This window comes from Urocampus carinirostris, chromosome 3 (assembly GCF_059441175.1).
Source record: "Urocampus carinirostris isolate Australia breed hairy pipefish chromosome 3, RoL_Ucar_1.0, whole genome shotgun sequence".
NCBI classification, from domain to species: Eukaryota; Metazoa; Chordata; class Actinopteri; order Syngnathiformes; family Syngnathidae; genus Urocampus; species Urocampus carinirostris.
The window spans coordinates 20,312,588-20,329,118 of NC_142351.1; the positions used below are offsets into that span (position 1 = coordinate 20,312,588).

The 16,531-nt window shown below is 39.1% G+C and overlaps 1 protein-coding gene across 1 annotated transcript; it reads right to left on the reverse strand.

The window, feature by feature from the left end:
- Positions 1-427: 427 nt before the first annotated feature.
- Positions 428-15,812, reverse strand: LOC148369054 (uncharacterized). Its single transcript, XM_088329875.1, has 8 exons — positions 15,667-15,812; positions 12,844-13,951; positions 9,937-10,071; positions 6,890-7,064; positions 6,718-6,816; positions 4,225-4,316; positions 3,984-4,124; positions 428-1,632 (listed from the first exon to the last, which is right to left on the reverse strand). The coding sequence occupies exons 1-8, from the start codon at positions 15,810-15,812 to the stop codon at positions 1,312-1,314; spliced, it is 2,217 nt and encodes a 738-aa protein (XP_088186001.1). The 3' UTR covers positions 428-1,311.
- Positions 15,813-16,531: the final 719 nt, after the last annotated feature.

The following is a 16,531-nucleotide window of genomic DNA, read 5'->3' on the forward strand; positions in this document are numbered from 1 at the left end:
CCCGAATATGTATTGAACAAATGAAAGTACAATATACTGTACCTGTAAACATTTATTATTATTTTTATCAATACCTGCTCTCTTCTAACAAGTTTAGCCAATCAGAATGCAGAACACAATGCAAGAGGAAAATCCTTGAACTAGCGAGACTGTGAAAGGTGAACCGGGTTACACATATGTTGTTTCATTATGGCTCATGGTTCATAGATCCCTTAAGGCACCACTGAGGACACAACTCTGGACAGCTACCGAAAAAAAATTAGAAATTCTGTGATGTGTAAGCGACTATAAATTGACGTCCTCTCGAAGGAAAAACTTCAATCCACAAAAAAAAAAGGTCCACCATGGCTCTCAGGTATTCATTTACATTAAGACCAGAAAATAGACCTTTTTTTAAAGACTTTCGAAGTACCAAATAGTGGCAAAGGTCATTAAAACAAACAAACTGCTGTTGAAATGTTCTACCGAGAAACAATTTTTGGGATCTCTTCGGTGGGCACGGAATAGAAGGAAAAATGGATAAAAAGCATGTACTTGTGTATGGTTTAGGAACATTGTGTATTATTTATCGCCTCCTAGTGGTAAATGAAACGATATTGATTTGAAAAATAAGGAAAAATACAAGAAAATATTCATAAAAATAAAACAAATAAACAACAATGATACAAACATGCCTTATTTTAAAGTACTCATAGGTCATAACTTGAGGCTTTCTAATTTAATCTGTGTTTAATATTGGACACCTGCAAAGGAGAATGCATAGGAGGCCAATTTGTTATTTTGACAATTATGCACTGTTAACATCATTGTCACTATCGGCCAATATTTTTGATGTTCTTTTATACCCACACTTTTAGAAGGACCTACTTTTTGTAACCTAGGAGATTTATTGGAAATAAAAAGCTCAAGGGAGGTCTTTTAGAACAGATTTGGTATTTGGCGTTGTGAACGTGTTTTGTATGGTCCACGCCTGTTCTCATTGGATGTTCAAAGTTCATTGTTTTCTTCTCTCACTATTTTAAGTGTCTACTAAACTATAACTTAATCACTCAGGAGATGACATGATTTTACACCATCTTGCTGCAACAGGTACCCCAGAAACCCAAAAACCTTGTGAGAGGCTGGGCAAAACAATGAGAAGAAAACCGGTACAGTTCGGTCACCTTGTGTCTCTGTAGTCTGTAATGTTTCTTCTGCTTTGTAGCACAGAACTACACAATACAGCGTTATCTAATCAAAATTTACACAGTATCTCTTTAAATTAACAGCAATGAAGTTTAAAAAAAAGGACCCAACTTATAAATTGAGCTGTTACGATGAATCCAAAACTTTGTTATAGAAGGTCCAGTAAGGATAGATGAAGTTATTGTTATTGTTGTTTGTGGAGCCGGGCAAAACGTCACATTTATCTTCACCACTGCTGCCTTGGCACTGATCGAGGGACAAGGGCTGTTCCCCACCCTGCATGCCCCCAATCACAGAGGCCGGAGTAGGATCGAGGCTGCCAGAAGGCCCCATCTGAGTCGTCGCGCTGGGGTTCGGATTGGCCTTATCGGGTCGAGGCTGCGGTGGGGTGTGACTCTGGACTGGTGTGCTGGTGTTTTCGCTGAGACTCTGCATAGTCGTCGATGACTGGCAGGTAGACATACACATACAGAAGAACACTCATATAAATGAAAAGTGGTTACAATTTTACAGAAATGAACATTTGATACACCAGAAGAAAAAAAACAAGAGCTAAATCAGTGGTAGGTAACCACAGGGCCGCGGATTGGTACCAGGCCACAGGTTGTTTACTACCAGGCCGCACAGAAGGAAATAAAAAGTATCTATTTCCATCAGTGTGTGAGTGTGTGGGAATGGGTAAGTGTCAAGCTCATTGTAAAGCGCTTTGGGGGGGTCTTCAGTGACTTGAAAAACCTTATATAATTGCAGAACATTTACATTTACTTATACAAACATTTTTTTAACCTCAAAATTTGGGTGCGCTATGCACAAGGTTTTACGGTAGCACTTCATTGTATTTGAGCAAGAATAAATCGGTCCACATGTATCGCTGATCAAGTTTGCTCAACATTGGATGGAACAGGAATCGAGCTCAGATCATGTCGGCGAGAGTGCCGAATTTGTGGTTTGGTCCGTTTGTGTGTTGGACAACTTTTCTATCTTAATTAAAGTGACAGATCATCTACGCAAATGAGTTCCAACTTCCTGATTCCCGACCTGTTTCGTGACAGAATTCTAAACAACAAACCACTAGGATTGTAGATGACTTAGGAAATCACATTCAAATTTATCTCAACATCGCACTTTTTACTCACAGTGCCACGTTATACAACATTGTAACGGAGCATCACCGTATTGAGTTCAGCCAAAAAAAAACATGGTACCCTGAGTAAAAATAGTGTGATGATTTGATCAAATTTAATGCCTTTTACTAAGTCACCTAGAATCCCTAGTTTTGTAGTGGTTACACAATGGATTTAGACTTGTTATTATCATTTTTGATGATATCATTATTGTTATCATTATTACTACTAACATTATCATTGGGTCGCGCTGCATTAAACCAGTCCATGGTACAGGAAGGTAGCGGACCAATGAGTTAGATCACATAAATATGCGAAAGCCAACTCATTATGCAAAACTGTGAAATTTGTTAAGTAAAATGTGGACCTTATCAGGCAAAAATATAAAATTATCATGTAATCATGAAACCTATACTGGCAATGGACTCCTGTACTTCATCACTCTTGCTGCTGCTGGACCTTAGTGCTGCCTTTGACTCTGTGCACCATATCTTACCAGAACGGTTGGAAAAATGGAATGGTCTCTCAGGAACTGTCCTCTTATGGTTCAGATCCTGTTCAATACCCATGATTATTATGGTTTATCTGCACCTCATTTTCAAATATGAGATAATTTATATTTTTATATGTGGAAGTCACGTTTTTCTAGTCCTGTGGGCTTATTTGAAACAGCTTGCCATAATAAGCAGCCAAAAGCATGATTGACTGACCTCTAGTGGCAGTTTCACAACACAAACTAATAATTTTGTGCCAATTTAATTCACTTTTAAGCATAAATATTGTTTAGAGATTTGTCCGTGGGCATTTCTTGTTCAATTCTCAGCCCCTTTTCAAGAGGTAAGTAAATTCGATTTACTAGTTTTATTGGTCCATGACAACTCAAGTGTTGAAAATCGGTTAGGGCATCTGTCTGAAAAACATATTATTCAACATCACTAAATATAATCTAAAACTGTGATCTTGATCTTGTCAAAATTGAATGATTTGCTAGGAAACAATACATTTCACATTCTCCTTATAGTTTAATATCATAATTTTCCACATTTTCACATGATCACAGTATAAGGTTTCTTCATTTACCTTATGTTAAGGTTTTGAGTTTTTCCTTGCCCTCATGTAGGTTTTAGATCAGGGGATGCTGTAATAATAGTGTGTAGTTTGCAATAACCTGTGGTCTGTGCAGCCCTTTGGGGCTCCTTATGATTAAGGGCGTCACAAATGAACATGACTTGACTATAAACTATCATGTCTGGGTCTTTTCATGATTATTTTTGTGTCTTGGTGCAGCAGGTGTACGCTTCTGTCTAAGGTATTGCAGTGATTCGGAATGAAGAATGCATTATCATGTATTTTGAATTGTACAGAGTAAACGCAAGATCGCAGAAGGCGAAGCTTTTACAGGCTTGGGGCTTCGTTGCTGTCATGCACAGCCTGGACAAATTTCAACATACTGCCTATTGGTTTTTATTGAGGTTCACTATGTTCTGTGTACTGTCCCAATGCTAAATCTATTAAGTTTTTCCTTGTCCGCATGTTGGTTTAAGATCAGGCGATGGCGTCATTGTAACCTGTGCAGTCCTTGTACAAATAAATGTTACTTAACTTGACTTTGGATGAGGAGATAAAGCACTTCATGTTGAATGATTATTTGAAAATAAACATATTTTCACTCACGTTTCCAAAAGAAACATCACTGCTTCCCTCTGTCCTCCTTTTCCTGGCCTTGTTGGGATTCCAGTGGCAAACCAGGCTGTCGTTTTGGATGCTGTAGTTCTTATGACCAATCAACCAGTACGTGTTCATTTTGCCTTTGCCCTGCCAGCAGCCGGGAAGAAGGAATTTCAGACGCAATCTTTACTTGGACTTGAAGAAAAAATATTTATTCGTAACTGCAAAAAAATACTCTTGCACTCACCTTGACTTCAATTTCTCCCCGAAGTTGCAGGTCGTAAGCGAAATCTTTGATGAGGGCCAGGTAAGTTGCTGAACTTGTGTGAATTTTTTGAGCTGTCAAATTTGATATATTATTCGAAAAGCCACAACTTCTAACATATTGTTTTGGATACATAATAGATATTACATCATTGATGCCATTGTGAGAATATGCATGGGCACTTCAGACAAAACAGAAAAGAAAAAAAGAAGAAAGAAGAAAAGTTGTGTTGATAACAAAGCTCATAAAAACTTGATGACCTGTACTCAAGGAGTACAATTAGTTTAAAAGTAGCATTCTGAATATTAGTCACACTTGATGTTGAGTAAAGATGACAATATGGTAAGATTATTATCATTTTTATTTATGTTTTATTAATATTTTTTCAATAATTATTATCCATCCATCCATTATTTGCACCGCTTATCCTCAGTAGAGTTAGGGTTAGGGTACTGGACCCCATCCCAGCCATCTTCGGGTAGTGGGCAGGGGACACCCTGAATTGATTGCCAGCCAGTCGCAGGGAATATTATTATGAATAGTATTATTATTAGTAGTAGTAGTAGTATTTTTTCTTTACCTTTATTTCGGTTTGTTTTCTGATTTTTTTTGTTCATTAAGTTTTGTTTTTTTTGGTTTTCAGCAGCGTGTGTGTTTGGGAGGGTTACTTCTGTCACGGTTGCCATGGCGCCCAATTGGCCCCGCCCGTGTGGCGCCATCTGCGGCTCATTGACAGATAGGCTTTCCGTCTATTTAAGCTCCGTGCTTTCATTCTTCCTTTGTCAGTCCGTCAACGAACCTCTGCCCCGCAAGACGTGGGTTTTGACTCGGTCTTGTTTTCTGTTGGTATTCCCTGTCCAATATTGTTCCCGTTTATTTTTTCCCTGTCTAATATCGTTTTCCAGTTTCGTTCCCGTCTATTTTTGTCCTGTTTATTTCTCTCTCCCGTTTTTGTTCCCGTCTAGTTTGTCCTGTTTATTTTTTCGATATCCCGTTTCACTATCAATCCTGTCTGTCCCGTCCTGTCCGGTATCGACCCCATCTGTCCAATGTCTACTCGGGCAATTGGTATCGGTCTTGTCGGCCTCTGGCTTCCTATCATTTCACGCCAGACTGCTGCTTAACGTGTAAATTGAAGGCTGTTCTTAAAACGGTTGGACCAAAAGGACGGTTTTAGGTAAGACTATGCAGTTGTGTCCCAAACAGAAATAATCACTGCAAGTGCTATTAACATTGAGTAATCTGTATTGCAACACACAGAAATAGAAGGTTTTTATTCTCGCCTGAATTTTGCAATCAAATGACTGCAGATGAGTGTAGCATGGGCATTTTAGCTGGGAAACAGGTGAGACAATAGCTTCAAGTATTACCTGCAACCTTGTCAAATTTGATTACAATCTGAAAAATTCAACATTGTATTTTACACATTTTTCTAAAGAGTAGGTTTAGGTGATTCCAAAAGTGGCCATTTGGAGACGACCAGTTTACAACACGCAAACCTTTGCAAATGTGTACTTTACTTTGGCCAAATTTCTTAGACATTTTGAAAGAGTTGCAAATGTTTGACTTCCCTCTACAGAAGTCAATCAATAATTGTGCATACTTTCAAGTGATAATGGCGCATAAAATGGATCCCGAGTGGCATTTGCGCACGTTTAATTTCATCTCTAATTTGCATAAAATTGAAAAATTGTCTACATTTATGTTGGCTTATCAATGTGTCAATCATAATTTCATTCAGTTACTACTGGCTGGATTTTCAGAGCTACAGGATGCGATCGCCATTTTATAAAACAGGTCAATATAGGCTAATGTTGGCTGTGGGCCATTAAAAAAAGCCTGCTATTGGCTGAGAGTGGTGTCAATCAAAAGGTCAGAGGCGAACGACCATATTTTACATGTCTGTTTATTTTTAAAGGGGAGTTTTGGAGCGACACGAACGGATTACAACAAGGAACATCCAATGAAGCAGAAATGTTTTTAGGCGGATTTTTTGGATCCGTCAGCATTATTCTGTGTTTTGGAGAAAAAATTTTACACGGTTGGAATCACTAGACAGTTCTGGAAGTAACGACTCCATGTTTGCGAAACATTCAACTCATTTGATGACTGCAAGGGGAAGAAAATGCTGAGCTACACCGGCCTTATAGTTTCCGGGTATCTTGTTTTAGACTGATGGGGATGTTACTGTATTGAGTATGTTTTAAGAACGTCAGCATATCTTCAATTTTTAGTTTGGGCTTTCCAATTGTAAGTGGCAATATGTATTTCAGTGACTGATGAAATCGCACAGACACGTATTTGTTTATCAAAGGGCCGACAGGAAAATTTTAAGGCTGTCTGTCATTTCCATGGGTTGAAAATTGGGCCAGAAACCATTGATTCTGTACATTATTAAGAATAGAGGAGGACTTTAAGAGAGAGAGAACAGCAACAGTATAAGCTTAAGATCTACACACTTTTAACCTAACATACGCAAACTGGTGGACTCCATTCTGGATGCAGTGTTGACCGTATCCCCAAACAAACAGTACCGAGGCATCTTGTAGCCCACTATTCCAGCCACGCAGGGACCTGTTAAGGACATAAGACTACAACAGTAAGGCTCATGTGGTAAACAACAGACACCAGTACAAAATAATCCAACCTGTGTGAATCCCAGCTCGTAGCTGCAATCGCTGGTTGGGCATATGAGGGATGGAAACCTGACGGACAGCTGCTACCAGATCCAGTGCCATCTTGGCAATCTCATCAGCATGTTTGTCCCCATTCCTTTCAGGAAGTCCACTCACCACCATGTACGCGTCTCCAATTGTCTCAACCTTGGATCACAATACTAAGTCATGAACTTGACAGAGAAAGAAAATCAAGCATGTAGATATCATAGTCACCATGGACTATCAGGGCCTCCAAAGGATTTAATCCCATGAGACAATGCTGAGAGAGGCGGAAGAGTAAAACGTCAAACATTGGCCTGCAGTATTTAGTATGTCCACTAGAGGTCGATAAAGCCAGGCGCCACTCCCAAAGCGGTCCACTGTAGCTACTGTATATTTGCTGTCTACCTTTTATAAACCAGAGAACAACTGAGGAAACTCCCATCCCATTATTATTTTACTCAAAGCGACAGTGTATACTATGTAGTACCCCCTAGTGGTCCAAAAAAACTTTCATCTGGTAAAAAACAAAACATTGATTTGAATACTGGGCAGACATACATGAACCATCATCCATCCATCCATTCATCCATTATCTGCACCGCTTATCCTCAGTAGGGTCGCGGGGGTGCTGGAGCCCATCCCAGTCATCTTCGGGCAGTGGGCAGAGCACACTCTGAACTGGTTGCCAGCCAGTCCAACAGAGGGACAGACAATTCGCTCACTCATTCACACCTAGGGACAATTTGGACCGTCCAATTGACCTTACATGCATGTTTTTGGACTGTGGGAGGAAACTCACGCAAGCACAGAGAGAAAATGCAAACTCCACACAGGAGCTTCGATCTCATGACCTCAGAACTGTGCCGTACACGCGCCAACCACTGTGCCGCCGTGCTGCCCTATGAACCATCATACCAATGTTAATTTTTATTTTAAAAAATTTAAAAAAAAATCATAGGTCGAGAAATGTTTATTTCTTTTTCACCATGGAACCGCTACTTGTATCGGCTCCATGTTCTTCCGGCATCCTGTCGGCACGCTCTGCCGTGTACCACTAGCCCTTGCTCGTACCAGACAACACAGTGCCATCTAGCCGTCAAATATTACACATTAAGGCTTTAAAGTAGAAGTCACAGACCCGCCGCTTGTGTCATGTCCTGCACGGTTATCATGGCGCCCAGCTGGCCCCGCCCCTTGACACCGCTGAGACGCATTGAACTGATTGCTTTTGGAGTACTTAAACGCTCCTTTTGGGACTGCCCGTTGCCAGACCATTGCTTTACCTTGTTGAAGACCTGTTCATGCCTGTTTGATCTGAGTAATGCCTAGTTTGTAATTTTGATTGCCTTTGAACCTGTTTTGTTTTGTTTTTGGTCCGTTTGTGTGTTGGACAACTTTTCTTTCCTAATTAAAGTGACAGATCGTCTACGCATGTGAGTTCCAACTTCCTGCTTCCTGGTCAGTTTCGTGACAGCTTGAGGCTATACAATTGCAATTAAAAGTAGAGCGTGAATGTCTCTCTTAACTGCAACATTTGGTCCTAATCTACAGTTTTTATTGGAAATTGGAAATTATTAGTAAGGACCTTGATTGAAAAATGCAAAAATTGAAGAAATCTCCTTGGTGTCTGCAGAATTTTAAAGAAGCGTTCCTTTCAATAACAGATATGACATTGAAAAAGAGAAGCTAAATATTTTCATTGAAAAATAATAATCACATAAAAAGCATAAAAATACTTTTAAATCATTAAATCAATCATTTAAATCAGGGGTGTCAAACCTTTGTTTACCAACCGCCACATCAGCATAATAACTGCCTTCAAATAGCCTGAGGAAACTTATTAATTGAATGAAATGTAATTAAATCGTATGTAAAATACATGTAACTTCTCCTTAAATGTAAAAGTACTGAATCTAAAAATAAATGAATTACTTATTCAAGTCACAAATGTCACACTTGCATTACACGTATGATATGTTATACAGTAAACATAACAAAAACTACAAACTTTTGGACATTTTTAGGATAATTTCAAAATATCACTTCCTGGCATTTATATAGGTATTGTAGTTATTGCAGTTAGGGTCGTCAACAGTATTTGTGGATAATGTCGTTTTTGGTAAAATCACTCTTTTGACCCATTAATTTTTTTCGATGCCTAGACGTTTTAAGCTCTCGCAGGCCGCATAAAATGATGTGGTAGGCCACATTTGGCCGGCGGGCCATGGTTTTGATATGTGATTTATATCATTTGCATTTAAATTTGTGTTGGGTCCTTTTTTGTCACTTTCCAGTTCCCATGAGTTTCTCTGAGTGACATAAACTGTAGAGGAAATTAATAAATTGATGTTTTTCTTTTTTTTTCCTTTTTCCAAATGCACAGTTGATAGACACTCCAACAGTTTGTCACAGTTGCCATAGCGCCCAATTGGCCCCGCCCGTGTGGCACCAGCTGCGGCTCGTTGACAGATTGGCTTTCCGTCTATTTAAGCGCAGTGCTCTCGCTCTTCCTTTGTCAGTCCGTCAAGAAACCTCTGCCCTGAAGGCGTTGGCTTCGACTCGATCCTGTTTCCTGTTGGTATTTCCTGTCTGGTATTGTTCCCGTTTATTTTATCCTGTTTAATTTCGGTTTCCAGTTTCGCTCTCGTCTAAATTGTCCTGTTTAATTTTGATATCCTGTTCTGAAATGAATCCTGTCTGTCACGTCCTGTCCGATATCTGCTCGGGCAATTGGTATCGATCTCGTCGGCCTCTGGCTTCCTATCATTCCACGCCAGACTGCTGCCTAACGTGGATGACTCTCCATTTCCCGTAAAATAAAAGGCTTGTGTGAGAAACATCACTCATTTGGGTCTTGATCCTGTTCCGGTTCTTGACACAATTAGATTTTAGTGAATCCGGCCCCCGACAGAGTGCTTTTCCTACCATGTGCCCCCTGAGCTAAAATGTGTTGTAAAATACAATTAAACTAAAATCTTTGTGTTTGAACATTAAGTGAATCAAAAATTTTACGTCCATCCGCCTCCCTTCTTACCTTGTACACATCATAGGAGTCGATTCGCGTGTCAAAGCAAACGTAAAGGTTGTTAAGCATCTCCACCACTTGTAAAGGCGTACAGGAGGCGGAGATGGAAGTGAAACCGACAATGTCAGAGAAAAAAATGGTCACCTGAAAAATAGAAAAGCAATATTTGTTGTTTTATTTTCAACACAAGCTTCATGAGACACGAAAAAAATACTCACGGTGGGAAATTCATAGAAACGCTAAAGAACAGTCATGAAATATTGATGTTTTATGATAGACGAACAATCACAATTTTATCAATATCTTCTCATAGCTCAATATCAGTCTGAAAACATCCCCAGCCCCTTCTCGAGTGCTTTTAGTACAGCTGTTTCAAACCTCTTCAATAAGCTAAACGCGATTTTAATCTCTCAAACTTGTTTTATCTCCTGATGAATATGGAACAGAGCAATTATAGGTAATTATGTCAACAATAGCTACAAAAGGAGGCAAAGACATCCATTTAGCATGTATACAGATGATGCAGCAGTAGCCTGCTCTTGGCAACCTCAAGCTCAGTCCATGTTTTCGAAAAAGAGAAATAGTTTGAATAAAAACATAATAAGTGGTACGAAAGACTATTTTTTGTACATTTTTTTCAGGGAATATGTGCGGCAACTTATCACGGTTCAAGAAGAGAGGACACGGTCGCAGACCCAAGTCTAAGGTAGCAGCATCAGGAGACAGTGTGGTGGTGAAAAATGTGTTTGATTTAAATTAAAAAGAATTATCATTTACTATTTTCAAAACGGTAAATGGACGTAGGCACCAGGACTGATGGAAAACTGGGAATTGAATGCACACAGACTAACGAGACATTGAGAGAAATCTAGACCTCACACAGTTGGCTAGTGGAACTGATTAACTGAGGAAAGAATGACAAACACAGGTAAACAAAATGTAATTAAATTAAAAAAACGAATCAATTATAAATTACAGGAATGATATATAATGTGATTAATTTCTATTTAAAATACAAATATTGTGTTGTTTCAGTCCTTTGGGGGTGCTTGAGGAATTGAGATGCTACAGTACTATTGGTCCATGCTATCACTATCAAGTGTTGAAAATCAATATTGGTATCTTTCTTAAAATCTGGTGTATTTACAATCTGGAACGATAATATTCTGTAAAAATATGTGATTTACCATGTCCTCTTTAAAAACATTTGCATTTCTGATATTAAATTCATTCCTTTAAATTGATTGAAATAAATGATGCCACACTGGTTGACTGGTTAGCACTTCTGCCACACTGCTCAAAGGTCCGGTGTTTAATTCCAGCTACCGACTTCCCTGTGTGGAGTTTGCATGTTCTCCTATTGCCTGAGGGGGCTTTCTCCAAACACTTTGATTTCCTCCGATGTCCGGAAAAATATGTATGGCAGGGCAATTGTCAAATCTAAAATTTCACTACAAATGAGCGCGTGAGTGAATGGTTTTCTGCCTCTTTGAGCCCTGCCCTTTGTTGACAAACTGTCACTGGTTTTCCCTGCCCAAGGCCAGCTGACTTGGGCACAAACATCCCCTAATACTAAAGAAGTTAGGGGAATGGATGAATTGTTGTAGAATAGCAGAACAGTGGACAGCCGGGTAGCACGACCACATCACAGTTCTGAGGTCCTTGGCTAATTCCACCAACTGATCTCAATGTGTGGAGTTTGCATTTTTCCTCCTGCCTGAGTGGGTCTTCTCCCGCTTCCTGAAAATTGTAAAATCATCACTACCTAGGATGTATGCTAGCCTGTCTCTGTGTGACTATCAAATGGCTGGAAACCAGTTCATATTGTAAAGTCCAGCTTGAGCTATACTAGGAATAGGAACCAGGAGACGTGTATTCTAATTTAATTACTTACTGGATGCCAGAAAGATGCAATAGACAGCTGTACATTTATTTTGTAGCATGATGCAAAATAAATGTATTTTATCTAAAATGGTCCCTATTATTATACTTTCTTTGGGCGCCAACACACGTGGAGAACGACTCAACTTTCCCAATGTGCTACTGGGTGGCCAAATGATCTTAACTGGTTCATCACCTGTTTAACTGCTGATCTTAAATGGCCACCACCTGTTTAACTGCTACAGGTCCCTTAAAACATGGACTAACAGGCTCAGAGGTAGTTTCCAACCCAGGGCCATCACCACCCTAAACGTGCGCATGAGACTGTGAAAAAACATATAAATTGCCTATCTATAGAAAACTTAGTAGTTATATCTGATTCCTCAACTTAATTTAGAATTACTGTATGTTTTGGTTTACTGTCATTGGTGTACTTATTCAGGGTACCATTGTTCTGAGGTACTTACAACTAAGGCCAGTCTCAAAGCACTCCCTATAAATCGTTTTGCATTTTTATCCTAACATTATCCTATTTTTATCTTTTTGTGAGTTACTTGTCCAATCTCATTGTAAACAATGTTCACTATGTTGTTATAAATGACAATAAAGACCATTCTAATTATCGAGTGCTTATGGATAGGAAATTGTAACGCAAGGACAAGTCACAGGAACCTTGCAGGTCAGCTTAAGTCTTCCATCAAACAACTGAGCGGCCCCTTTACCAAGGTCGTTTTTCCTCGATTGTTGAAAGACTGGTACATATAGAATGGGCTCGATAAATGAAGGGAATGCATGGAATGGAATAGTGCAAAATGTATATTATCAAAGTACTTCAGTGACTATACAAACAAAAGATAGAAGATTGCTTAAGAGCACTAAAGACATACTCATGAGAAAGTTGTTTTGTCTTTTCCATCCCTTTAGTATTCAGACCAGTTGCTTCTTCACCCATTGTGATCATAATTAAACTTTGAGCTGTCTACTTCTCGTTTTTGAAGCAAACCTGTAATTCCCAAGCGTGATTTTGACACCAACCTTCTCATAGCTCTCTGCCTCAACGTGTTTCTGCCGGCGCAGCTGCCTGGCCACTGACTTTGGCAGCATTTGATGCAACAGGTCTTCAGCCAGCTTCCTTTGTCGTTTCAGGTCCTCTGTCTTCTCTGTTAAATTGTGTGCGTAGTTTTGAATCCACTCAGTCATTTGCTTGAATGAGAACATGACCACCGGGTAGATGAGGCAGGCGATGGCAAGGAGGCTGATCTTCATGCTGAGGCCCGACGATATAGCACGAGACGCTTTTCGAAGCGCAGGCACCGCATAGCCAAGCAGGCATCGCTGAGTGTCATTCAGCGCTTGAAGACCATCCTGAGCCCTGGACAGCTCGCCGTTCAAATTGGTCAGGTCCCAGAAATTTGTGTCCAATGTGTTTTTGAAATTCTGACTTGAGTTGAATCTTCTATCGATGTTTTCTAACCAGCACTCGTAGAGTTGTTCTGTCAGGAGTGCAGCCAGGCTCAAGTGATGGAGCAGAAAATTCCACTTGTCCTGAAAAGTTGAGAGAGCTGCAACATGGGGGACGTCTTGTAACTGGTGGTTGAGTTCTATAAATGTGAGCAAAAGTCTTGAAGCTAGAACATATCTCCAGTTTGTGTCAAGTCTTGCTTTTCGTACGGAATCCTCTTCCGAGATCCACAGATCAAGAAGTTTTCCGATGCACACGTTTAGAGCAGAGATGTAATTCTCTTTTGTTCTATTGGCAAATGAAGCGTTGACTAGATCATGAACAGTTGTTTCAATATCTTTAGTAAATTTAGCCAACTGGAGGTGGCATTGGAGCCCATTACCAACATCTCCATCTGGATCCAGTATGGTCAAAACAAGAGCAGAAGCACCGAACGTCTCGATTGCAGTTTCTTTGCTTAAAAGATGGCGCACTGATTGGAGCTTACGGACCAGATTCAAAATGGCCGCTGTCCTGCACGAAGCCAGCGCTTCATAAGCAGCCCGAGTAGAGCGAAGCACATCAAAGTTGGCGTTGAGGTCGATGGATACAGAACCGAGAAGGGCGAGAAATGACAGAAGGCACGCAGTCAGAACCCGTCGAACTGTGCGGCCGCTCCCGCAGTTTGAAAATAGCAAACACCTGAATGAGGGACAAAGAACAGAAGTTTTGGACAATATTAATTTACTTGAGGTCATCTCATTAAAAGATCAACTTTAAATGTTCAAATAAGGATAGTGAAATATAGCAAAGACCTGCTCACCTCAACAAAAGTAAAAATGCACACACTAGCCAATGTTAAAAGGACATTGTGTATTATTTAGTGCCTTCTATTGGTGAAAAAAACTTTATTCATTGAAAAAAACAATACTATATTGATTTGAATAATATGCAAAAATATTATAGAAATATGCATTTTTAAAAACTCATAGGTAGAGAAATGTGTGTTTATTTTACATAATACAAAGCTCACCTAGAGGGAGCTGACACGATTGCCTAGGATCATGCTGCTATGGATAGCCCACAAAAATCATTTTTTTCTGAATGTTAGAAACAAACACAAATATATATATCGGCGGGCCGGTTTTAGGAAAATGACCCAATTTTAGGGGGTTCAAAACAAAACTAGGATGAGAATGATCAGTGCGAAAAACTTCAAGAAAATGGGTCAAACTCATTTGGATTGGTCTATTTTTATGATAAAGTAGCAAAATATTTTGAGGGGTTGTTCTAAGAAGCCATCAAAGAATGAGAAAAAATGTTGGAAATTCAATGCAATGTAGGTATTGATCAGATGTAGTAGTGTGTATCATTTAGCGTCTCCTAGTGGTAAGAAATGAACTTATTTGATTGAAGGGGCAGTGTGTAATACTAGTGCACTGTTTTAAAGGGCGCACTCTCCTTGGTTCAAATATTTTTTTTGTCGGCTCGTATGGCGCACTGGCCTATTGGATGTGATCGCTCCGATGCACTGGCCAATCAGATGCGAGTCCCACGCCTTTAATACCACAATAAGTGTGCGTATAGACAAAAAGAAGCACCAGAAACAAAACCGAGTTTGATTGAACCACAATCAAGTATTCATATGAAAGCAAAACACCAGAATACAACAAAATTGTGAAAAAAAGAAAAAAAAAAGACCAAACAGTTTAGTAATCACCTTTTTTAAACAAAGCCCTGAAACTCAGATTTTGAATTATGGTATTGGACAGATAGTGAAAAATATCACTAGGAGGCGTGCTTTCACTCTCAGTGACAGTGAAGTTTTAGATTGATAAATTGAGTACGAATTCATTTGTATTCTATGGAAAATATTATTTTAACAGCACTAAATTACTAACAAAAATCTCATACAAAGCATGTTCAAACAATATTTTACAAATACAACAGATAAAACCGTTGTCACCTTATTAATCCAAAATAAAATAACTTATTTAATTCTCGTGTTTGTTGACATCCATAAATTAACTAATTGTACTGAGTTTTTTTGTACTGGGGTGATGGGGGGCCACCATAAAGGACTTGTGTGTGTGTAGCACCCAAATGGCTAGCAACGGCCCTGTTTAAGTGAATAGTATAGCGTTCACATTCATTTTGAAAATTCAGTTCCATCAGACCTCAGCCTATTTTTTCAATCATATTAATAATATTGGTTTATTTTATTTCAAGTAAGAATGAATTTATTTTAAAAGTACACTCAAAATGGGTTTCAATCTGACATTCAGTAAGAGGTCATCAAATTATTGAGTGTTTTCTTTCATTAAAATGTCGAGATTTTTGTACTTAAGGTGAGGGGAGTGAGGTCGGTTGAGTTTGTTAAAAGAACCGAAAAATGACATTAAAATCCATGCGCTCACCTGCACAGATGACAATCTGAGGTCGCATCTTTGATATTGTCACTTGGAGCGACTCTGCCCCTTTTGATAAATTGTCTTTTTAAAGAAGCGGAGGACAGCGTCCCAGATGCAAAACATTCCTTTTTCATCAATACAAGCGTTGACATGAGACTTGCGCTGCAAAGTTTCGCAGTTTCGCGCAGGATGAAACTGCTTTGGGTCTTCTCAAGGCGGTCGGATAGAACAGTGCACGCACTAGCGATTCTGTAAAGCGAGAGAATCGCACGCTCAGACATTCAGCTCTATTTTCCGTTTAGCCCTTCCAAATAAAAGCATTACATTATAAGTTTAACAGTATAGCAATTAATTTGTTACCTTGCTTTCATTCAGAAAGTGGATCTTATTTTGTATGAAACATATATACATTATACATGAAACAGTAATTACCACATTGTGTATGTGTTAAAAAAAAGACCGGAAGTGCTTTCAGCGATGTTACCGAGCTATACCCAGAGTCGGCCCAAGGCATAAGCGAGCGAAGCGGCTGTTTAGTGCCCCGTAACCACTAGGGGGCCCCCAAGAGTGATTAACTTTTTTGGGTCCCCATTGTCACTTTGTGTTTCCACTCCAAAATACTTCTATAAACACAACAAAAATACTACGCACTAACAACAAAACTAAATATCAAATATAGTGCCTAAAAACAGAGACCTCAAATATAATTTTGCTTTCATTCTGAAAATAAGAAAATAGAACAGAATGAATACAGAAATACAACAGTAATACTATATTACAACATACTACTACAAAATTATTCACTCCAAAAATACTACAAAAAAGACAACTACAGTAATATTACAAAAATACTAAAATGACAAAATATACT